Source organism: Macaca thibetana, chromosome 4, assembly GCF_024542745.1.
Source record: "Macaca thibetana thibetana isolate TM-01 chromosome 4, ASM2454274v1, whole genome shotgun sequence".
Taxonomy (NCBI): domain Eukaryota; kingdom Metazoa; phylum Chordata; class Mammalia; order Primates; family Cercopithecidae; genus Macaca; species Macaca thibetana.
This window is the reverse complement of record NC_065581.1, coordinates 39,097,504-39,117,939: the sequence shown is the minus strand read 5'-3', so window position 1 is coordinate 39,117,939 and position 20,436 is coordinate 39,097,504. Positions and strand designations below refer to the sequence as shown.

At 41.0% G+C, this 20,436-nt stretch overlaps 1 protein-coding gene across 2 annotated transcripts in view; it reads left to right on the top strand.

The window, feature by feature from the left end:
* BTBD9 (BTB domain containing 9) overlaps nucleotides 1–20,436 on the top strand; it is an 820,757-nt gene that overhangs the window by 725,934 nt on the left and 74,387 nt on the right. For both annotated transcript variants that reach the window (XM_050787637.1, XM_050787636.1), the window contains one exon: nucleotides 2,629–2,736. In XM_050787637.1, coding sequence (XP_050643594.1) covers nucleotides 2,629–2,736 — 108 coding nt within the window. The remainder of the gene's footprint in view (nucleotides 1–2,628; nucleotides 2,737–20,436) is intronic.

Sequence of the window (20,436 nt, the reverse complement as noted above, 5' to 3'; positions counted from 1 at the left end):
CTTGCTAAGAGGATATTTAGAAGGATTTTAATAAGACAAATTGTATAGAGCACTTAACATAGGGACTGATACACAGTTAACATTAAAGAAATATTGGCCATCATGATCATTATTATTGTTTTTTTTTTTTTTTTTTTTTTTTTTTTTGAGACAGAGTCTTCCTCTGTCGACCAGGCTGGAGTGCAGTGGTATGATCTCAGCTCACTGCAAGCTCTGCCTCCCAGATTCAAGCTATTCTCCTGCCTCAGCCTCCCAAGTAGCTGGGATTACAGGCGCCCATCACCACGCCTGGATAATTTTTTGTATTTTTAGTAGAGATGGTGTTTCACTATGTTAGCCAGGATGGTCTCGATCTCCAGATCTCTGTCACCCGCCTTGGCCTCCCAAAGTGATAGGATTACAGGCGTGAGCTACCACGCCCAGCCATTATTATTGTTGTTAACAAGAATGTATTTGCTGAGCAACCGCTGATTGAGTTTAAGCTCCATGCCCGCCTTGGCCTCCCAAAGTGATAGGATTACAGCGTGAGCCACCACGCCCAGCCATTATTGTTGTTGTTAACAAGAGTGTATTTGCTCAGTAACCACTGACTGAGTTTAAGCTCCATGTGAGACATTCTGTCAATGGTATAGAAAAAATCAGTAAGACATAGACACTGCCTTCAAGGAGCTTACTATCTATGCCAGCTGGTAGAGGAAGCAAACACATATGACCAACTATAAAGCAGTAAAATATATAGTTTGTATGAGAAGGACTTTTAAGGCTGAAGTAATAGAAAACAATATCTGTCTCCCCTGTGGCACTGTCAGAAGCAAAATACTAATCCTGTACTGCAATGCTCAGATTCTTTTCTAAAATTATTTTTTAGGCCAGGCACAGTGGCTCACGCCTGTAATCCCAACACTTTGGGAGGCTGAGGCAGGTGGATCACTTGAGGTCAGGAGTTTGAGACCAGCCTGGCCAACCTGGTGATACCCCATCTCTACTAAAAATACAAAAATTAGCTGGGCGTGGTGGTGGGCACCTGTAATCCCAGCTACTCAGGAGGCTGAGGCAGGATAATCACTTGAACCCGGGAGGCAGAGGTTGCAGTGAGCTGAGATTACACCATTGCACTCCAGCCTGAGAGACAGAGTGAGACTCCATATAAAAAAAAAAAAAAAAAAAAAAATTATATATATGTAAAATGGGGGAGTAACACACACAGAGTGAACAGATCTTTTATGTATAGCTCAGTGATTATTTACATGCATAACTACCACTCAGATCAAAATTAGTACTTTTCCAGGATTCTAGAAAATTCCCTTTGACCCTTTCCTAGTCGATACCTCCCCCAGAGCTAACCACTATTCTGATTCCTGTCACCAACAGATAAATTGTCTGCTTTGAGCTTCATGTAAATGGAATTACACAGTTAATGCTTAAGTTCTTATCTGGGCAGAAAAGGGGGTTAAGAACAGGACCAAGGTAATCAATTTCTAAATAATGAAAGTTTTGCAAATGAATGTATGTTTGCCTATATCTCCAAATCAGATAATCCTACTACAGCTATGTAAAAATCCTGGTGAGAATAAGAAGGAAGCTAAAACATGATAATAAAGGTGATGAGGTTATAACCAATTAGAAAATACTATAAGAAATATCAATTAGACCAGCACAGTGGCTCACACCTGTAATCCTGGCACTTTGGGAGGCTGAGGTGGGAGGATCACTTGAGGCTAGAAGTTTGAGACCAGCCTGGGCAACATAGTGAGACCCTGACTCTACATAAAATTAAAAAATAGCCAGGCATGGTGGTGCATGCTTGTAACTACTTGGGAGGCTGAGGTAGAAGGATCACTTGAGCCCAGGAGTTGGAGGCTGCAAGGAGCTATGATCACACCACTGCAGTCCAGTCTGGGCAGCAGAGTGAAAATGTGCTCTAAAAATAAAAATAAAAATATCAATTAGGCTGGGCACAGTGGCTCATACCTATAATCTCAGCACTTTGGGAGGCAAAGGTAGGAGGATCACTTGAGACCAGGAGTTCAGGACCTGCCTGGGCAACATAGTGAGACTGTGCCTCTACAAAAAATATATAGTGTGCACCTATAGTCCCAGCCACTCAGGAGATTGAGGTGGGAGGATCACTTGAGCCTAGGAGTTGGAGGCTACAGTGAGCCTCCACTGTTTACATCACTGATTACTCCGCTGATCACACCACTGCACTCCAGCCAGGGTGACAGAGAAACACCTTGTCTCTAAAAATAGAAATGAAAAATAAAAATCTATTTGAAGTTACAGATTCTCCCATGAGCAGTGGTCAGCCGAACCAACTGGAGAGGAGAGCTAGAGGAAACTGGAAGGGTGATCTGGGGACATTTCTCTCCTAAACCAGTCTAAAGAACTTTGCCACCAGTGGGGCAGAGGCTACCTGGGATTGGGGGACTTGTGAAAAAAAACTAAAGATTAAAAGCCTCTCACTGCAGACTGACTCAGCCTGTTCTCTTCATGCTTTTTTGGGATTCACTTTGTCCAGTCTTAGAAATGTGCTGGACAAAGGAGGTGGGTGGGAGGGATATGCCCGCAGCCTAAGGAAACAACCAGTTAAAATGTTTACAGCAATCTTACGTTTTTCTGTTTGTTCAGGTTACTACTGTGGGATTGTGATGATCGAAGCTATAGCTACTACGTTGAGGTTTCTACCAACCAGCAACAGTGGACCATGGTTGCTGACAGAACTAAAGTCTCCTGCAAGTAAGTTGTGTCTTTTCAGGAATGTATTCCTATTGAAAAGACAGTCTTCCCAGTGGATTGGGAGGCTCCAAAGAAGAATCATAGAATCACCAAATTACATTCTTACTTGGAGATTGAAAACACACTCCAGTGATCTTCTCTTCAGTTTTGACTATTAAATACTTATATGAAATTTACTTGATGTCACCAAATACATGAAATTTACTTGATGTTCTCTATTCTGTGGTGTGAATTTGACTCACACTTTTGAAAATGGCATGTGTGCCTAAATAGGGGAAAAAAGGATACTTTCCTTATGCAATCCTCTCTCAGAACCCTTCCGCTCCACCCTGCCACAGCACCCACCACACACCACACTTTTTTTTTTAATACTTCAAGTTCTAGGGTACATGTGCACAACGTGCAGGTTTGATACATACATATACATGTGCCATGTTGGTTTGCTGCACCCATCAACTTGTCATTTACATTAGGTATTTCTCCTAATGCTATCCCTCCCGCAGCCTCCCACCCCCCAACAGGCCCCAGTATGTGATGTTTCCTTCCCTGTGTCCAAGTGTTCTCACTGTTCAACTCCCACCTATGAGTGAGAACATTTTTTAGGATTGTTTTCTTCCTTAGAGAACTTTGCTGAAGCAATATATACTTTAGTAGTTATTTTTTTTTTTTTTTTTTTTTTTTTTTTTTTTTTTTTTTTTTGAGACGGAGTCTTGCTCTGTCGCCCAGGCTGGAGTGCAGTGGCCGGATCTCAGCTCACAGCAAGCTCCGCCTCCCGGGTTCACACCATTCTCCCGCCTCAGCCTCCCGAGTAACTGGGACTACAAGCGCCCGCCACCTCGCCCGGCTAGTTTTTTTGTATTTTTTAGTAGAGACGGGGTTTCACCGTGTTAGCCAGGATGGTCTCGATCTCCTGACCTCGTGATCCACCTGTCTCGGCCTCCCAAAGTGCTGGGATTACAGGCTTGAGCCACCGCGCCCGGCCCTACTTTAGTAGTTATTATGGAGCTCTATCCTATTCCCCACACTCATAGCATTCTCAGGGCTAGCGTCACTGTTTATTTATCTCATCTCGTTGTTAACTATGCTGTTACTCAAAGTAAGGAAAGCCTTGTACCTTATTTCTCCACATGCAGACAGAGGCATTTAATGCATATGGCACTGGGGCTGTTTGGACTTGTCTGCTTGCAGCAGAAGATAGGAAGAAGTCTGCGGGTTCTGAGCAGCCTAGAATCATGGTACATGAAAAGAGCTCAGTGCCTCTTTGTGTCGAGCCAGAATCTCTAAGAGGCAAGGTGGAGCAAATGCATTTCTCCTTTTCTTTTCTTTTTTAAATTGAGATATAATTCACATACCATAAAATTTACCCTTTTAAAGTGTACAATTGAGTGGTTTTTAGTATATTCACAGTGTTGTGCAACCACCACTGCTATCTAATATTCCAGAACATTTTCATCACCCCAAAAAGAAACATTTTCTCCATTAGCAGTCACTGCCCATTTCCCTCCAACTCTCCCAGCCCCAGCATCCAATAATCTACTTTCTGTCTTTTCTTTATGGATTTGCATGCTCTGGACATTTCATATAAATGGAATTGTATAGTATGTGACCTTTTGTTCCTTGCTTCTTTCACTTAGCATAATATTTTCAAGGTTCATCCGTGTTGTAGCATATATCCGAATTTCATTTCTTATGGCTGAATAGTATTCCATTGTATGCATATACCACATTTGTTTATCCATTCTTCAGCTGATAAACATTTGAATGGTTTCCACTTCTTGGCTATTATGAATAATGCTGCTATGAACATTTCTGTACAAGTTTTTATGTGAACATATATTTTCGATTCCTTTGGGTCTACATCTGAGAGTAGAATTGCTGGGTCATAGGATAACTCTGCGTTTAACTTTTTGAGGAACTGCCAAAATTTTTCACAGCAGCTGCACCATTTTACCTTCCCACCATCAATGTTTGAGGGTTCTAATTTTTCCACATTCTCACAAGTACTTGCTATTGCCCATCTTTTTGACCATAGCCATCCTAGTGGGGATGAAGTAGCATATCATTATGGTTTTCATGTGCATTTTCCTCATGGCTAATGATGTTGAGCATCTTTTCATGTGCTTACTTGGGGTGGGGGCAGCGTCTCACTCTGTTGCCCAGACTGGAGTGCAGATCAAGGCTCACTGTACCCTCAAACTCCTGGGCTCAAGTGATCTTCCCACCTCAGTCTCCCAGGCAGCTGGGACTATAGCTGCGTGCCACTGTGCCCAGCTAATTTTTTTTTTTTTTTTTTTTTTTTTTTTTTGTGGAGATAGCACCTTACCTTGTTGCCTAGGCTGGGCCAAGATTTCTTAACAGTATTAATGATGACTTGTTTAATGCAGTGTCTGACACCATCACCATTATTATTTTAGTAATTATCAGCATATATATATATATGTTGGTTAGGTTAACTCTTGCTACTGTAACAAATAAGCTTTAGTATTTCGGTGGCTTAACACAATAATTTATTTCTGTCATGGGACAGCCCGTGTGTGTGTTCATAGTTAAGTGATTTTCCCAGAAGTGACTGAGGAACCCAGGCAGCTTCTTTCTTGTGGTTCTGCCATCTAGTTCCTCCTCAGCATCAGCCACATTTAGCTGGCAGGAGAAAGAATAGAGAGGGTACACCTAGTTCTGAAAAGCCGTGCTTTACGGGTAGCATACATGACTTCCACTAACATGCCACTGAGATAAACTAGTCACATTGCCATACTAGATGCTGATATGGCTGGGAAATGTAGTCAGTTCCTGGTTGGGTAGCCACTTCCCAGTGGAGCACAGATCTTATAACCATCCCAGCCTCTTCTTCCAGAAGCAGAGCTAAGTTTTAAATCCAGGTTCTTGCCACTATACCACATTGCCTCTTAGGACTCAAAACACTGCTAAAGAAGACTGTGCCAAGCTAGATGATGAAAAGGGGGAAACAAAGTGGTTAATTTATCCCAAGCTCCTGGAACCCTTTTTATAAAATAGAAGGGCCTCCACGGCCCGTGAACAACTATGCATTTGTCTTCCCAGAGTCTTTGCTAATTGGGTCCACAGCTCCCGGACCAGACCTTGTACTTCCTCAAAGCTTGTCATCTTGTACGTGTCTTACCCACCACGGGTCTCTTTTGTCACTTATTGTTGTAAACTGGATTCCTCTTCTCTTTTATGTCCCTCTGTTAAAGGTTGACATGGTTTGGCTCTGTGTCCCCACCCAAATCTCATCTCGAATTATAATCCCCATGTGTCGAGGGAGGGACCTGTGATCCCCATGTGTTAAGGGAGGTGACTGGATCATGGGGGCAATTTCCCCCATGCTGTCCCCATGATATTGAGTGAGTTCTCATGAGATCTGATGGTGTTAGAAGTGTTTGGAAGTTCTTCACTCTTCTCTCTCCTGCTGCCTTGTGAAAAAGGTGCTTGCCTCCCCTTCACCTTTTGCCATGATTGTAAGTTTCCTGACGCCTCTCCAGCCATGTGAAAATGTGAGTCAGTTAAAGCTCTTTGTTTATAAGTTACTCAGTCTCAGATATTTCTATATAGTAGTGTGAAAATGGACTAACACAAAGGTGCTATACAATGTGGGTGTTTTGTTGTTGTTGTTGTTGTTGTTGTTTGAGACGGAGTCTCACTCTGTCACTCAGACTGAAGTGCAATGGTGTGATCTCAGCTCACTGGAACCTCTGCCTCCCAGGTTCAGGTGATTCTCCTGCCTCAGCCTCCCAAGTAGCTGGGATTACAGGTGTGTGCCACTGTGCCAGGTTAATTTTTGTATTTTAGTAGAGACGGGGTTTCACCACGTTGGCCAGGCCAGTCTTGAACTCCTGACCTCAGGTGATCCGTCCACCTTGGCCTCCCATAGTGCTGGGATTACAGGCATGAGCCACCGCGCCCGGCCCAGTGTGGGTTTTTAACAAGAGCCAATTGACTATCTATTGATCAGGTACATGTCATATTCATTTTGTATTTAGTTAAATGGGGACTTTTCTGGTTTCAAAGTCTCGTTCACTCATTAGATCCTCTTCTAGTAGCTTTGCATTAAATTATCAACATATTTTTCTCTTTTTAAACTTTTTTATTGGTGGATTTAAATAATTTATATGTTTTTAACTTTGTATTTTAGCACTTAGATGGGATAGCAATGTTTTACAAATTATTAAATAAATAATACATTAGAAGAAGAGAAATAGTAGCAAGAAGGCAAATGCCTGTTAACCTTGTAAGAATCAATGGAACCAGAGGTTATGATTTTATGTTTATAAGTGTAACTTGAATGTATTGTACCTCCCTTTTTCAAGTTAGGCCTTAAGAAATGTAGAAGATATGTAAATGATAAAAGGCAAAATGTTTTTCTTTTTAACTAATATGCTACAGAGCAGACCTCAAGAGAGGATTCTGTTAGTTTCAAGAATTGTAGTCTGCTCTTTATTGAAATAGAGTACGTGAGTTTATAAATGAAATTATATGGAGTTTTCAAAGATCATAGCTCCACCTCTTGATAGCATTCTACCTAGTAAAGAAATCAAAACATAGATATTTGCTGTCCTCTGAAAAATCCCTGGGGAATGAGATTCTCCAGTGTCTCTGTTAGTTTCTCTGCACCAGGAGTGAGATATTTTCCTTCATAGTAGCTCTCCTAAGTCTCTTGGTTTGTTTTCGGGATAAGCAGTTATTTTCTATTATAGATAACTCTGTTTTTATAGTGACTAATTTTTTAAAATTACATTTTACCCCTCTTTCTTCATACAATCTAATCCTGTACCCTTTGACCTGTACCCTTTATTTTAAAAGCTCTCACTTTTTTTTTTTTTTTGGAGACAGAGTCTTACTGTGTCACCCAAGTTGGGGTGCAGTGGCGTAATCTTGGCTCACTGCAGCCTCCACCTCCCAGATTCAAGTGATTCTCTGGTCTCAGCCTCCCAAGTAGTTGGGATTACAAGCACATGCTACCATGGCTGGCTAATTTTGTGCATTTTTAGTAGAGATAGGGTTTCACAATGTTGGCCAGGCTGGTCTTGAACTCCTGACCTCAGGTGATCCACTCACCTTGGCCTCCCAAAGTTCAGGCGTGAACCACCGCGCCTGGCTGAAATATTTTTATAGTCAAGAAGTTTTAAAAACTGAAAAAATGGTCAAAAGCAGACTGGCCGCAGTGGCTAACACCTGTAATCCCAGCACTTTGGGCAGCTAAGATGGGCGAAAGCTCATCTTTAAAAAAAAAAAAAAAATTCACACCTCTTTTCTTAACAACTTTACTAACTCCTTGATATAAAACAAATGAGAAATTTAGCTCATTTAACCATCCCTCATTTTTGTTAGTTATGTTTTTTAGTTCTGTTAGTATTTATCTTTTACAATTAAATAATATACTTAAACCTCTATTATTATAATAATTTTTTTTTTTTGAGGCGGAGTCTCGCTTTGTCGCCCAGGCTGGAGTGCAATGGCGTGATCTTGGCTCACTGCAAGCTCCGCCTCCTGGGTTCATGCCATTCTCCTGCCTCAGCCTCCCGAGTAGCTGGGACTACAGGCGTCCGCCACCACGCCCGGCTAATTTTTTATATTTTTAGTAGAGATGGGGTTTCACTGTGTTAGCCAGGATGGTCTCGATTTCCTGACCTCGTGATCCTCCCGCCTCGGCCTCCCAAAGTGCTGGGATTACAGGCGTGAGCCACCGTACCCGGCTAAACCTCTATTATTATTTTTTTTTTTCTGAGACATAGTCTCTCTCTGTCACCCAGGCTGGAGTGCAATGACGTGGTCTCAGCTCACTGCAACCTGTGCCTCCTGGGTTCAAGTGATTCTCCTGCCTCAGCCTCCTGAGTAGCTAAGATTACAGGGGCACACCACCACACCTGGCTAATTTTTGTAGTTTTAGCAGAGGGGTTTCACCAACGGGATTTCACCACATTGGTCAGGCTGGTCTCGAACTCCTGACCTTGTGATCCACCCGCCTTGGCCTCCCAGAGTGCTGGGATTACAGGCGTGAGCCACCGCGCCCGGCCTAAACCTCTATTTTTTGATCCATCAGTTATAAACAATATTTCTTGACTCTTTACTACGTTGATGAAAAAATTGCCACCCACTACATTTCCCTCTATTTTTCCCTTTCTACTTCTCATCTTCTGTTAGCTGCTTTACTATATTGACATTGTGATACTTATTTTTTGTTCTGTAACTTATAGTTAAATCATCTATGTGTTAACTATAAATTGATCCTGAAAAGGGAAAAGCACTAAGATCTCATTATAATATAATGATTATATAAACATTGTTCATGACAGATCTAGTAATTGGTTGGATCTAGAGTTAGGAAAATGTTATTCTATGTCAGTAAACCTGTTCCCCTCTTGGAAGAATTGTACTGTTCTGATGAAGCAGATTAGATTTCCTTACAAGTGCTCAAAATTATTCCACATTTTAAGTAGCTTCCTGTTAGACAGCTTTTTGTTTTCTGGAAGTTTCTGATTAGTTTTTTCCTGTTGCAGAATCTTCTGAAGCATACTGTTTGTTCATTGGTTGATTTTGAACAGATTGTTTATGTCTGCGATCCTAAAATTTCTTCTTTCCTATCATTGGTAACACTGTTTCCTCAATTTCATTTTCTTTTTGTGGAATGTAGGTAAATGGTTTAAAAAAAACAAAACAAAACAAAAAAAAAAACCCTTTCCCTTTGCTTGAGATATTGACCTCGGGCCTCTGTTAGTTTTCTAGACCTGTCCCCCTGAAAACCTGATTGTAGTGGAATGTCTGCGGCGTTATAAGCAACATTGCTTATGATTTTAAAAATTACCCCTGAAATGGTACATTGCATGTGGCCTGGGAGAACTGTAAATATCTGGTCAGAAACTATAGATCCTTGTGCTTCCCTGAGTGCAGAGACTTTTGTAATTGGGCTTATTCCTTGCGATTCTGGGATCTGTGCTTATGGAGCTGTCACAAGAAGTATTAGTTTCTATTTGGAATGTGACGCTTCTAAGCCAGAGCAGCTCCACAGTCACCGGTTGTTGAGTCTTATATACTCTTTCTTTTCCTTGAGTCTTATATACTCTCTGTTTTTTTTTTTCTTGATTCTTAATGCTCTTATTTGAGGTGTCACCTGCAGGCCAAAAAGAATAGCCCCCAGACGGTTGTGTTGACTGCTACAAAGACTGCCGAAGGGAAGAAATACCTGGTGCTGTGCTGGGAGCTTGCTGTGTTTCCCGTTCTGTCTCCTAGGTGAATCTAAAGCCAATTATGGCTTGTTTGGGTCTGTTGAGCCTGAACATTTAGTTAAAAAGATTGCTATAATCCCAGCACTTTGGGAGGCTGAGGCAGGAGGATTGTTTGAGGCCAGGAGTTCAAGACCAGCCCCAGCAACATAGTGAGACCCTGTCTCTACCAAATAAATAAAATGTGAGAAAAAAAAAAAAAAAGCTAGATATCATGGCACACACCTGTAGTTGCGGCTACTTAGGAGGCTGTGGAGGGAGGATTGCTGAAGCCCAGGAGTTCGAGGTTATAGTGAGCTAAGATCACACTACTGCGCTCCAACCTGGGTGACAAAACAAGACCCTGTCTCAAACAAAGAAAGAAAGATCACTCATGGCCATTGCACAGAATAAATCTATGGGTAATTTTTTTTTTCAGAAAAGGGAAATAGAATACAAATTTTCAGAAGCCCAGCATATCTGAATCATAGTTGGACTGGGTATAGAATTCAGTTTTTTTCAGAAGTCTAACAGCTTGGATTTGTTGCTATCTCGTATCTAATGTTGCAGATGAGAAATCTGATGTCAATCTGATTCATATTCTTTGTAGTAATTTATTTTTCTCTATAGAAGCCTTTAGGATCTTCTCTTCACCCCTGGTAGTCTCAAATTTCACAATGACATGGCTGGATGTGGGTCATTTGTCATTATCCTGCTCAGTTTGCTTCGGTATGGAAATCTGCCCAGTTCTCCTCGATTTATAAATGAGTAATATTTCATGTGCATATCATTTTCTCAAAATTCACCAAAATTTTTCATTTACTGATGTCCTCTCCAATTTGCAACCTTTTTGAATGTATTCTCTTTGCATTTCTTTGGTAGCATGTCAGTGGTTTCCAGGAAGGGAGAGTGAACTGTGCCTACGATGTCAGCCATCTTGGATCTGAAGTCCCAAAATCACTGCAGCATGGGCTGACTTGTAGTCAGCTGTCGATAGTCCCCAGTGACCCCAAGTCATTTTCCTTACCTTTCATGTGCTTGGCTGTGCCTCTGCCATGTTATATAGCTGTCGTGTTTCCTGCCAGTGTACTCCCTCACATATTGACCTCATTTGCATTCATTTTTTAAACAATTTCTTTGTTTTGTCATGGTCCTGTTGGATAGTAATTCTGTCTGCCAAAGTATTAGTGACCCCAGCCATCATCTATCCAAAACTGTGCCCTTCCCAAACATTTTGGCAAATACAAACGATTAGATAAAAACAATTAGGTAATGAAAATTTTTTTTCCACTGGGGAATTCTATAGTCCTAATATGGAACTACCTAGTCTTTCTAGCTTTTAGATTCTAATTTTATCACAGACTTTCTATATCCTGCCAGATTTACCATCTAAATTCCCTTCTGAATAAACTTTTCCCCCAATCTAGGTGTTTATTAAAAATGATGCTGCAAAGAGTTTTTTTAATAACTTAAGGAAATACATAAGTAAGCTGTTTTAAAAGCAGTGTACAAAATTATAGAAGTATTATCATAAATAGGAAGAATTATGGAAGAAGAAAACCAAAAGGAAATATGCCAAAATATTAATAATGGTTGACTTTGTATAGGGGATTGTGGGAATTATTTCTAATTTTCAACATTTTTCTGACCAATTTACATGTATTTCTTTTAAAATCTAAAAACACTTTATTTGAAAAAAATGTTTTTTTTTTTGCTAGAGCCATAAGTGTTTTATAGATGCTTGTCCTTGCCATTATTTGAGTAGCAGATGCTGGCAGAGTGGCATGGTTTATTCGCTGCCAGCAGTAAATCAACAAAATTAAGTGCTATACATAGCAATATCCCAGCGGCTCTTCAGAACCTTGCCATTTAGCCCAAGCACGAGTTGTGCTTCCCCGGAAAGGACACTCCAGCCACATTTTCCTTATGCTTCTCTCCATGGGCTCCTTAAAGCCCACTTCTCCAAGAGTACTTTCTTCTGCCTTTCCCCAGGACACCCAAAGTTCATTCCCATCTGAGTTTGCCCTCTCAAAGGGCCCTGGCCTACTTGGGGGGTTGGAGCACCTCCTTGGAGCAGGCAATCTCTACAGCATCCTAATGTTGGGAAGTTTCTCCCCTGTGCCTTCCCTGAGAAGCACCTTGACTGTCTGTGTGCCACCTGGGAAGACCTGTGTGGAGCCGACCCGTCTGCTGCCTGGTCTCCAGCATGATTATATTCACATCCGAGAAGCACTGTGTGTCCCCTTGCTAAATGCACTGCCGCTTAGTCCTGGGATCTGTCTCTGTATCTGCTATTTATTCTCTAGGAATCTTAGAAAGAGGAACATGTTTCTTGTTCTAAGTGCTGCAGTGGCTGAGGACAACAGTATAAATTAAAGGTGGAGAGTTATAGCCTCAGTAAAGTCTTCCAAAATATAGCAAGATTGAAAAATGATACATTTAAAACCTAGAGACAATTTACTTTGCCTGTGATTTTTTTTTTTTTTTTTGCATCTTCTTTGCCATTGTTAGTGACAATGTTGAGAAAGGTTTGTTATTTTTTTTTTTTGCCTGCTTTCTTTCTTAATCTAACACTTAACAAAAACTTTGGGGTGGTTCTAGGAGGTCACTGCTAACCATGTGATTTGGAGGTTGGTGTAAAGAACTTGATGTCACAAATAAGATGCAACAGAAAGACAGCAGGATATAAAGGAGGAAATGTCTTCCTCATTGATACTAATGATGATGAGACATAGTTCATAGTTGGGTGACACGTTAGTTTCCAAGAAGATTGAAGCACTTGACTGTCGCGTAGATCCCATATTGGTAATAACAGACAGGGCTGTTGTCCTGAGATTTTTCTGTCCTACAAGGTTGGAGGAGTGTGTTTGCTTGTTCCTTCGAGAAGTGTGAGCCAATTAATGAGCTCTGGTTGTGTAATTGTCACTTTTGAAATGCTCGATGAAGATTTTATTTTTCTCTTTTCATACTTAATTCATTTTTCTACATAGCATTTGACAGTAATGAAAAAAGCCAGTCATGTTCTTTTCTGTTTTTTTTTTTCTTAAAGGGCAAACATTGGTGTTAATTTTGTCAAGAGTTTTAGAACTTGAACAATGAAGAAACATGTACCTGTAAGAGGAATGGTTTCAAAAAATGAAAAATGAAGAAAATAGCAGAATTTAGACCACACACACACACACACACACACACACACACGTGCACACACGTCAAGTCTGACCCTAGGCAGATCCTTGTGTTAACGATGAGAGATCAGCAGGCTTGCCCTATAGAAGTCATCTATATGTTAGGCCACACTTGGAGACACCGGTTACACTTGTTTATGGGGTTATGAAGTACCTAAAGCTGATGATTATTTTAGAATAGAAAATAGCAATAAGGAGTCAGCCAGTCATACCTGCACATTTAAAGGGAACTTAATCTTTGGTATTGCAGGAAGTTTTTATTAAAAATTTACCCAAACATTGGGAGGCATGTGGAAAGTAGATTTTGATGCTAAGCGTGTGAATTGCCTGAGTTCTAAATTTAGAGCGGTCAGCAGATCCTGTGGACCCCCAGTGGGAGGCTCCTCTCCACCCAGAACATTTGGAAGTTAAAGGAGCTAGAAGGAAATGAAGTCCTTTTGGGTAGCAAATGATCAGGAAGAAAAATCTGAGAGCTCCCATTTCCCTCTTTCTTACTTAACCCAGGAGCCACGTTATTCTGTGAGGGTAATAATTTTTTCCATGCCTGTTAAAAAAAAAAAAATGAAACATAGCTCAATAAAACTTTCTCAGTGAGCTGTGTGAGCACACAAAATGTACATGGTCAGAAAGACTTTTTATTTTACTATGGACATAACTTTCTTATTAATATTATATTCCAAATGATTAAAAATAAATCAAGATCACATTAGTTCACCTACCATCATCACTCAGCTGTTCCACTCCACTCTACTGACCTCCCCACATTCCCTCTGTGCCCTCCCATGAGTATACTCACTATAGGCAGGTGGCACATTTCAAGCACAACTCTAGTATCGTCCTGCTTAGGACCCTGCACTGCTTCCTGCTGCTCTCTGAATCAAGACCAGAATTCTTTGTGTGGCCTAGAGTGCCCTACACAATCTGGCCCCCCGCCTCTCCATACTCCCCCTGCATCCCTCTCCCTGTTCCCATCTCCCTGGCATCCTCTGTTTTCCCACCATCCATCATGCTCTGTCCTCCCACAGAGCCTTTGCATATGCCATGCTGGCCTCTGTCTGGAGCCCACCCTCGGCCCTTTGTCTCATTAACCACCCCCACTTATCCTTTTCTTCTCAGCTCAAGGGCCACTTTTCAGGAAAGTTTGCCCTGACCACCCATCTTGATCAAATCACTGTGTTATCCCCTCTCATAAAACCAAGCTACTTTTTTTCATAGCCCTTGTTGCCGTTTGCAATTCCCCATTCCATAGCATGGCTGTTAAGTTACTGTTCTTCTCCACCAGAAGGTAAGCTCCAGGAGAGCAGGGATTTGGTGTTTTACTCACTCTTTGATCCATAGTAGTAGCCTAGCAAGGACCTAACACTTATAGGGGTCAGTATGTACTTGATCTGAATGAATAGAAGCATGCATGCCATTGCTCTGTCTCCAGTCATGTATGCATGTTGGTTTCGTTTGTCTTGTTACTGTCTGGAGGTATCATTGTCACAAAGCCCAATCAGGACGTTTGTCCATTCCAGCTCAGATGCTGTCACATGAGGCAAGGAAGAGTTTATGGGAGAGAATAACAGTTGCCCCTGATGATATAGTCCTTGTAAACTACACATGTGTCTTCCTAACTTCTCTGTATTAACCCATTATTGATCTGTCATCCTTGGCTCATTTATAGCATTATTCCACAAGTTTTAATTCAGTATTGCCAGAGGCTCAGTTTTCTTTGGTTTTTACATCTATCATTGCCCCTCACGTTAATGACTTGGATCCCCTAGTAACAGTTTATCACTTCAAGTTGGTTACTGGCTGGAAGTCCATTACCTTTATTTTTAACCACTCATAGAGAGAGTAAAATTTATTTTTATGGAGGGGCCAAGTGCTTTTAAAACTCTTTGCCAGCTGTGCCCCTTTCAATTCAGAAATTGATTTGATTTAAAATCCCGAGTTTGTCTGGTTAATGTTTCAGTTGCTTCTCTGGATTTTTAGAGTAAAAGGTTAAAAAAAAAAAAAAAAAGCCCAACCTTAAACTCTGAAGAGGGACTCTAAACTGCTTGCCAGAGCATCACATGTACCTCTTCCAGCAGGAAAGAGTCTGTTCAATAGAACAGACCTCACTCTGGAATCCTAGAGCTCGCTGTACCTCTCATGGTCTCAGGATGGCTGCAGAGGGTCCAGCCCCCCACCACCCAGTGAGGTGCTCAGTCAGCAACCTTACCATGACAAAGCCTTGATTAACCCCTTCCCTGAAATGGGCAGTACAGACAAGGGACCTGCTGCACATAATCTGTCAGTCACATAATCCCAAGGTAGGTAAGCAAACGGAGCAGCAGATACCACAGTAACAGTCAGCATGGGCATCTGCAAAAACAGGAAAGTAGAGCCTATTTATTGGTCAGTGAATAAAGATAACAGAAAGGAAAGGCATGGGAGTTTCGATCTTACCTTCTTAAAATGACCTGCCTCAGTTTACTAAATTGTAATCAGAAGTCAGCAGCCAGCCTCTGGATCTAATGAGAAGGCTCTGTTTTGGTAATTATGCCATGATTGATGCTTGCTCAGCTCTATCCTAGAGCACTAAGAGGCTCGTGTTTTCTTCCAGAGTTTAAAAAAGAAGGAAAAAGGCATTTTTATGAATTCAGGGGTCCAGCATGCACATAGAGTCACCATTTAGCTCGTTCTCTTGGCTTCAGCTGTCTCTTTCATTCATATTTTCCGTTGGCTCCTTCTAGAATGGTTTCTCAAACACAACTTGTCTCAAACTAAAGTCATCATTGTCATTCTCCATAAAGCAGATACACTCCTTTGGTGTCCCTGCTTTTGTTGTTGTAGCTCCCTTCCCCTGGGCGTCACTTACCTCTTTGAGTCTTTCTTCTTTGCCCTACACAGTCAGTCAGGTGCTATATCCTTTCTGTTATATCCTTTCATCTTTTATTTCTATTCCCATTGCCTCCCTCCATATTCAGACCTTCATACTTCTTTCCTGGAGTATTTATGGTAGCTTCTAGTGAATTTCCCTCAATACTATTGCAGAGAATTTCTATACTCTACATCTGTTGCTGTTCTAGAGTCTAGAACACTATTGCTAGGTTGTCGTTTCTGTGGTTCCTTAATCCCTGTACAGGGACCTTCAGTGATCCACTAAGGAAAGCCTCAGATCCTTACCTGGATCATCTTCTATCTCTACATGACCAGCTCTCCCTAAACATCTTGGTTTTAAATATTCTGCTTCCTGTTAAACCACATGTCCAGACTTCAAATATATAATTACCATATCTCTCTGACTCTAACCAGACTTTCTAACCTTCATCTCTGTAATTCTCTCTTTACAGTCCTTATATTCCTACTTTCCTTTCAGTCTAGCCTAATCACTACTGTTAAATGAGCCCATGCTTTAGGTCAGCTGATTATTTTTATTTGCTTTGGCTGATCATCAGGTCTCCACCTATTCAGTGTTCCCTTGAAGACCCAGCCAAATGCTCTATGAGTTCTTCTTGATCTTTCTCCTCCCAAACACAGGCGATCGCTCCATTATGTGAATGTCTACTGTCATTGGCATGCATATAACTTGATACATTTACTGTTTCTTGGGTTTGTTTCAGAAAAGGGAAGAAATAAGGGCCTAGTCCAGGAGAAAGGTTACTTTTAAAAATCTGGCCATTTTTCAAGGTACATTGGGATTTATCCCCTTGGAAGTATAGGACCAGCTTTTCCCAGAGTCATCTCTGTAGGTCTGTAATCAAATGCACAACTTTGATTCAGTCTAATATTTGTTCCGTGACCCTAGTGGGTAGAGGCTCATACTATTAATACATTGTGAAGGACAATTCTGAGGAGACAGGAAGACATTTCTTCTCTGAAGGAACTTATAGGTTATACAGAACATTTGGGAACCACTTTGCATGTGTACACACATACATATGCACACACACAATGTAAAATACAAAACAAGATCCTAGAATCAAACGATACTATAACTGATAGAAGTACCTTGGAAATCGTAGTTCAAGCCTCCCATTTTACAGATAAGACAGCGGTCACAGGTGCCTTTCCCAAGTTCTCATCTAGTGGCAAGCCCTGGATTAGAACCCAGGTCTCCTGATTCTGAGTCCATTTTCCCCAGAATTTTGCATGGCCTATGAGACCACAGTAAACATACAAAATCAGATGTATAAGTACTGTAAGTATATAAACATTATCAGAGTATGGGATGGAGTTAGGGAAATCCTTCTGAAAAGATGCATTTTGAGCCTGCCCATCTGCTACTGGCTCATGTTGTGGCTGGAATGACTGGTGACTTCCCAACCCAAGGAGCCTATAAACTTCAGATTTTAAAATCACATAAAGGTACAAGTCAAATATCCACCTTCCAGAGGTATGATGAAGACTACGGATTACAGAGAAATCCACCTTTATTTCTATATGATTTCCTACCTTGCTGTCACTACTACTTCCACAGAATATTAATTTGTCCAGCCTATTAGCTGTATCATAATTCATACTTTAAAATTGGTTTTAAAAGTATAGCTTCTACACCAGTGGTCAAATCTAGATTATCTAGGGGTTCATTATTCAGGTTGTAGAGTATATTAGCCTGTTTTTCTTCCCTTTTCCTTCCTATTGCCTACTTAAAAAAAAATCATTACGCTGTTCATTAGGCCATTTATTAGACTATTTCCTTCCATGAAAAGAGACTTGCATATGTGGTTTTTTTCCCTGTGTTTTAAGCCAAGCTCTATAAAGCATATTTTCCCCACAGTTGACATTTTCTTTTCACTATCCCTTGAAATGGAATGTAAGTGAATTTCACCATGGTGTTATAAATTATGTACTGAGTATCAGTAATAAACATTTCTTACAAAGTTTTAAAGTAGAGTTTCAAAGTGGTGATCATCTGGAATTGCACACATTTACCAGCTGCTTTGGAGGAAGTTTGCGAGTGCTTTCTGCTCATACACTTTTCACTTCTTTCTCCAAATTTATACAACAATATGGAGCCCATGTAATAAACCTAAATGGAGTGAAAGAATGTTTGTATTCCTAGTAATGTGGCTTAGCAGTCTTGACCTGATGAGTGGTCATCTTGTTTGGCCTTCTACCTCCAGGCAATGTTGCACATTAAATTTGTCCCAGAGTTCGTGGTTTTCCTCAGATGAGGAAGACTGGATACTACCGCTGGCCTCCTCATCTCCGGTTCTCAGAGCCGCAGTGTAAATTTCTGCTGTTAGGTGATTCTCAGGCAAAGGAAGATAGCACATGTTGGTACTGCTCTATTAGAGGAGAGTAACTTGTTTATATTGTTCTTTTTTCCTTCCTGATTCTCTGGGGAGTTACTGAATTCTCTGTAGGATTTAGCAGTGGACATATAAGCTTAATAGAAATTCTGATGCTTGGGCTTTGAAATGTATAGTCTTTTCTCTAGGGTATGCTGAGGGTGGGAGAAGGAGGGGTGCCTGGAAACTTGTTGGTTTCACATTTCTGAATCTTCAGAATTCATTTTTCCTAATTAAAATCAAAACCCAAATCTACATTAATCTAGTGTCAGGGTCATAGATTTAAACCAACAGGACTTCAGGGTTGGTGTTCTCAGAGCACCATTGAGCCCCTCATATCACAGCCTCTGCCTGTTTGAGGGTGAATCTAGTAGGCTAATTGAAAGCCCCAATTGCCCTGTGAAGACAGAGCCACAATAACATTAAGAAGTAATCAAGTTTTTAGTTAGACATGGCACGTACTGTGAATCTACAATTACAGATGCCTTCATTTTTAAATTTCTAGTCTGATTTTCAAATTTATACCTTCACATTGCTTTAATATGGTGTTCTTACATTAATATTAATTAACTTTATAAATTTCTGAGGAGATGAGAAGGGAACACAGGGCACAATTTTCTAAGCTTTTCATTTTTGGGGATAGAACCACTGATATTTTCAGGCAGTATTTTCTTCTTTTGCTATTTCCTTAATTAAAATTATCATTCAACTACTATTGAATCATTTCCCTGCCAGGAACCCTAAACTGTAGGGCATGGGCTTATGTGAACTCAAAAGTCTGGTATTTATCTAGGCATTAATTTAGTGGACATATTTTGAGCCACTGCTTTAGGTCAGGCTCTGTGCTGGGCACTTCCCTCCTCTCATGGGCTCACTAATTAAGCCTTCCCAATTGGCTCAGGACCAGCTGAGACTAAGGGGCCTTGATCCAAATGCAAATAGAGGCATTTGTGGATTCTGACACATGTAGTTAGACCATCTCTTCTCTGAGTGACTCAGTAGGGATAACATTTATGGGAGTAGGCAGCATGCTAAATCTGGAAGCCTTGGTGGATACGTGAAAATCACTCTTTCTGTCTTCAGCCTGCTGGAGGGAAGTTCAAGTGTGCCTTGAGCTCAGATCTTCCCAGAGATGGCAGGATAGCAGCCTGCACGCTCAGCCAGTCCACTCCTTTGTTACCTTTTGTATTGCCAACAATACCCTCGGCTATCGGGAGGCTTAGTAAATTGACCGTGTTTTGTTACACTCCTGTGCCAGTGCCAGGCTGCTCTTTCTGATAAGGTAAGTGTGACGTTCAGTTTGTGATGAGCACTTGCAGTTTCTGTAAATGTAATGCTGTATAATAAGCAGTAATTTTCCACTGGTCCTTGATAACAGGAGGTTTCTGTTTGGCTTTTAGTGACAGCAAAAATGTAGGTGTTTTCTCCCTCCACCAATACGATGAATTTCCCAGAGGCATCTTTTTTCACAAGATAGATTATTAGCAAGTTGTTTCCTAAGCTTGACCAAAATGTGTAATGGTTAATCTTGCCTTTTTAAAGCCAAAGTCAAATATATTGGCTCTGAAGTAGCCATTTATAATAAAATGACTCTATAGAGTCTTAAGCTCCTTTTAGCTGTCTCCTAGCTGTGCTTTTACTCGAGGGTTTGGTATCTTGAAGCTTAGCCCAATAGCTTGGGTGATAAAACTGTCACATCTCAAGTTATTGTTTTAAAGTTCCTATAAGAGATTATATCTTTTTTTTTTTTTTTTTTTTTTTGAGACGGAATCTCGCTCTATCACCAGGCTACAATGCAGTGGCACGATCTCAGCTCACTGCAACCTTCATGTCCCGGGTTCAAGCAGTTCTCCTGCCTCAACCTCCCGAGTAGCTGGGACTGCAGACGTGTGCCACCATACCCAGCTAATTTTTGTATTTTTAGTAGAGACGGGGTTTTACCATGTTGGTCAGGATGGTCTCGATCTTTTGACCTCGTGATCTGTCCACCTCAGCCTCCCAAAGTGCTGGGATTACAGGGATTACGGGTGTGAGCCA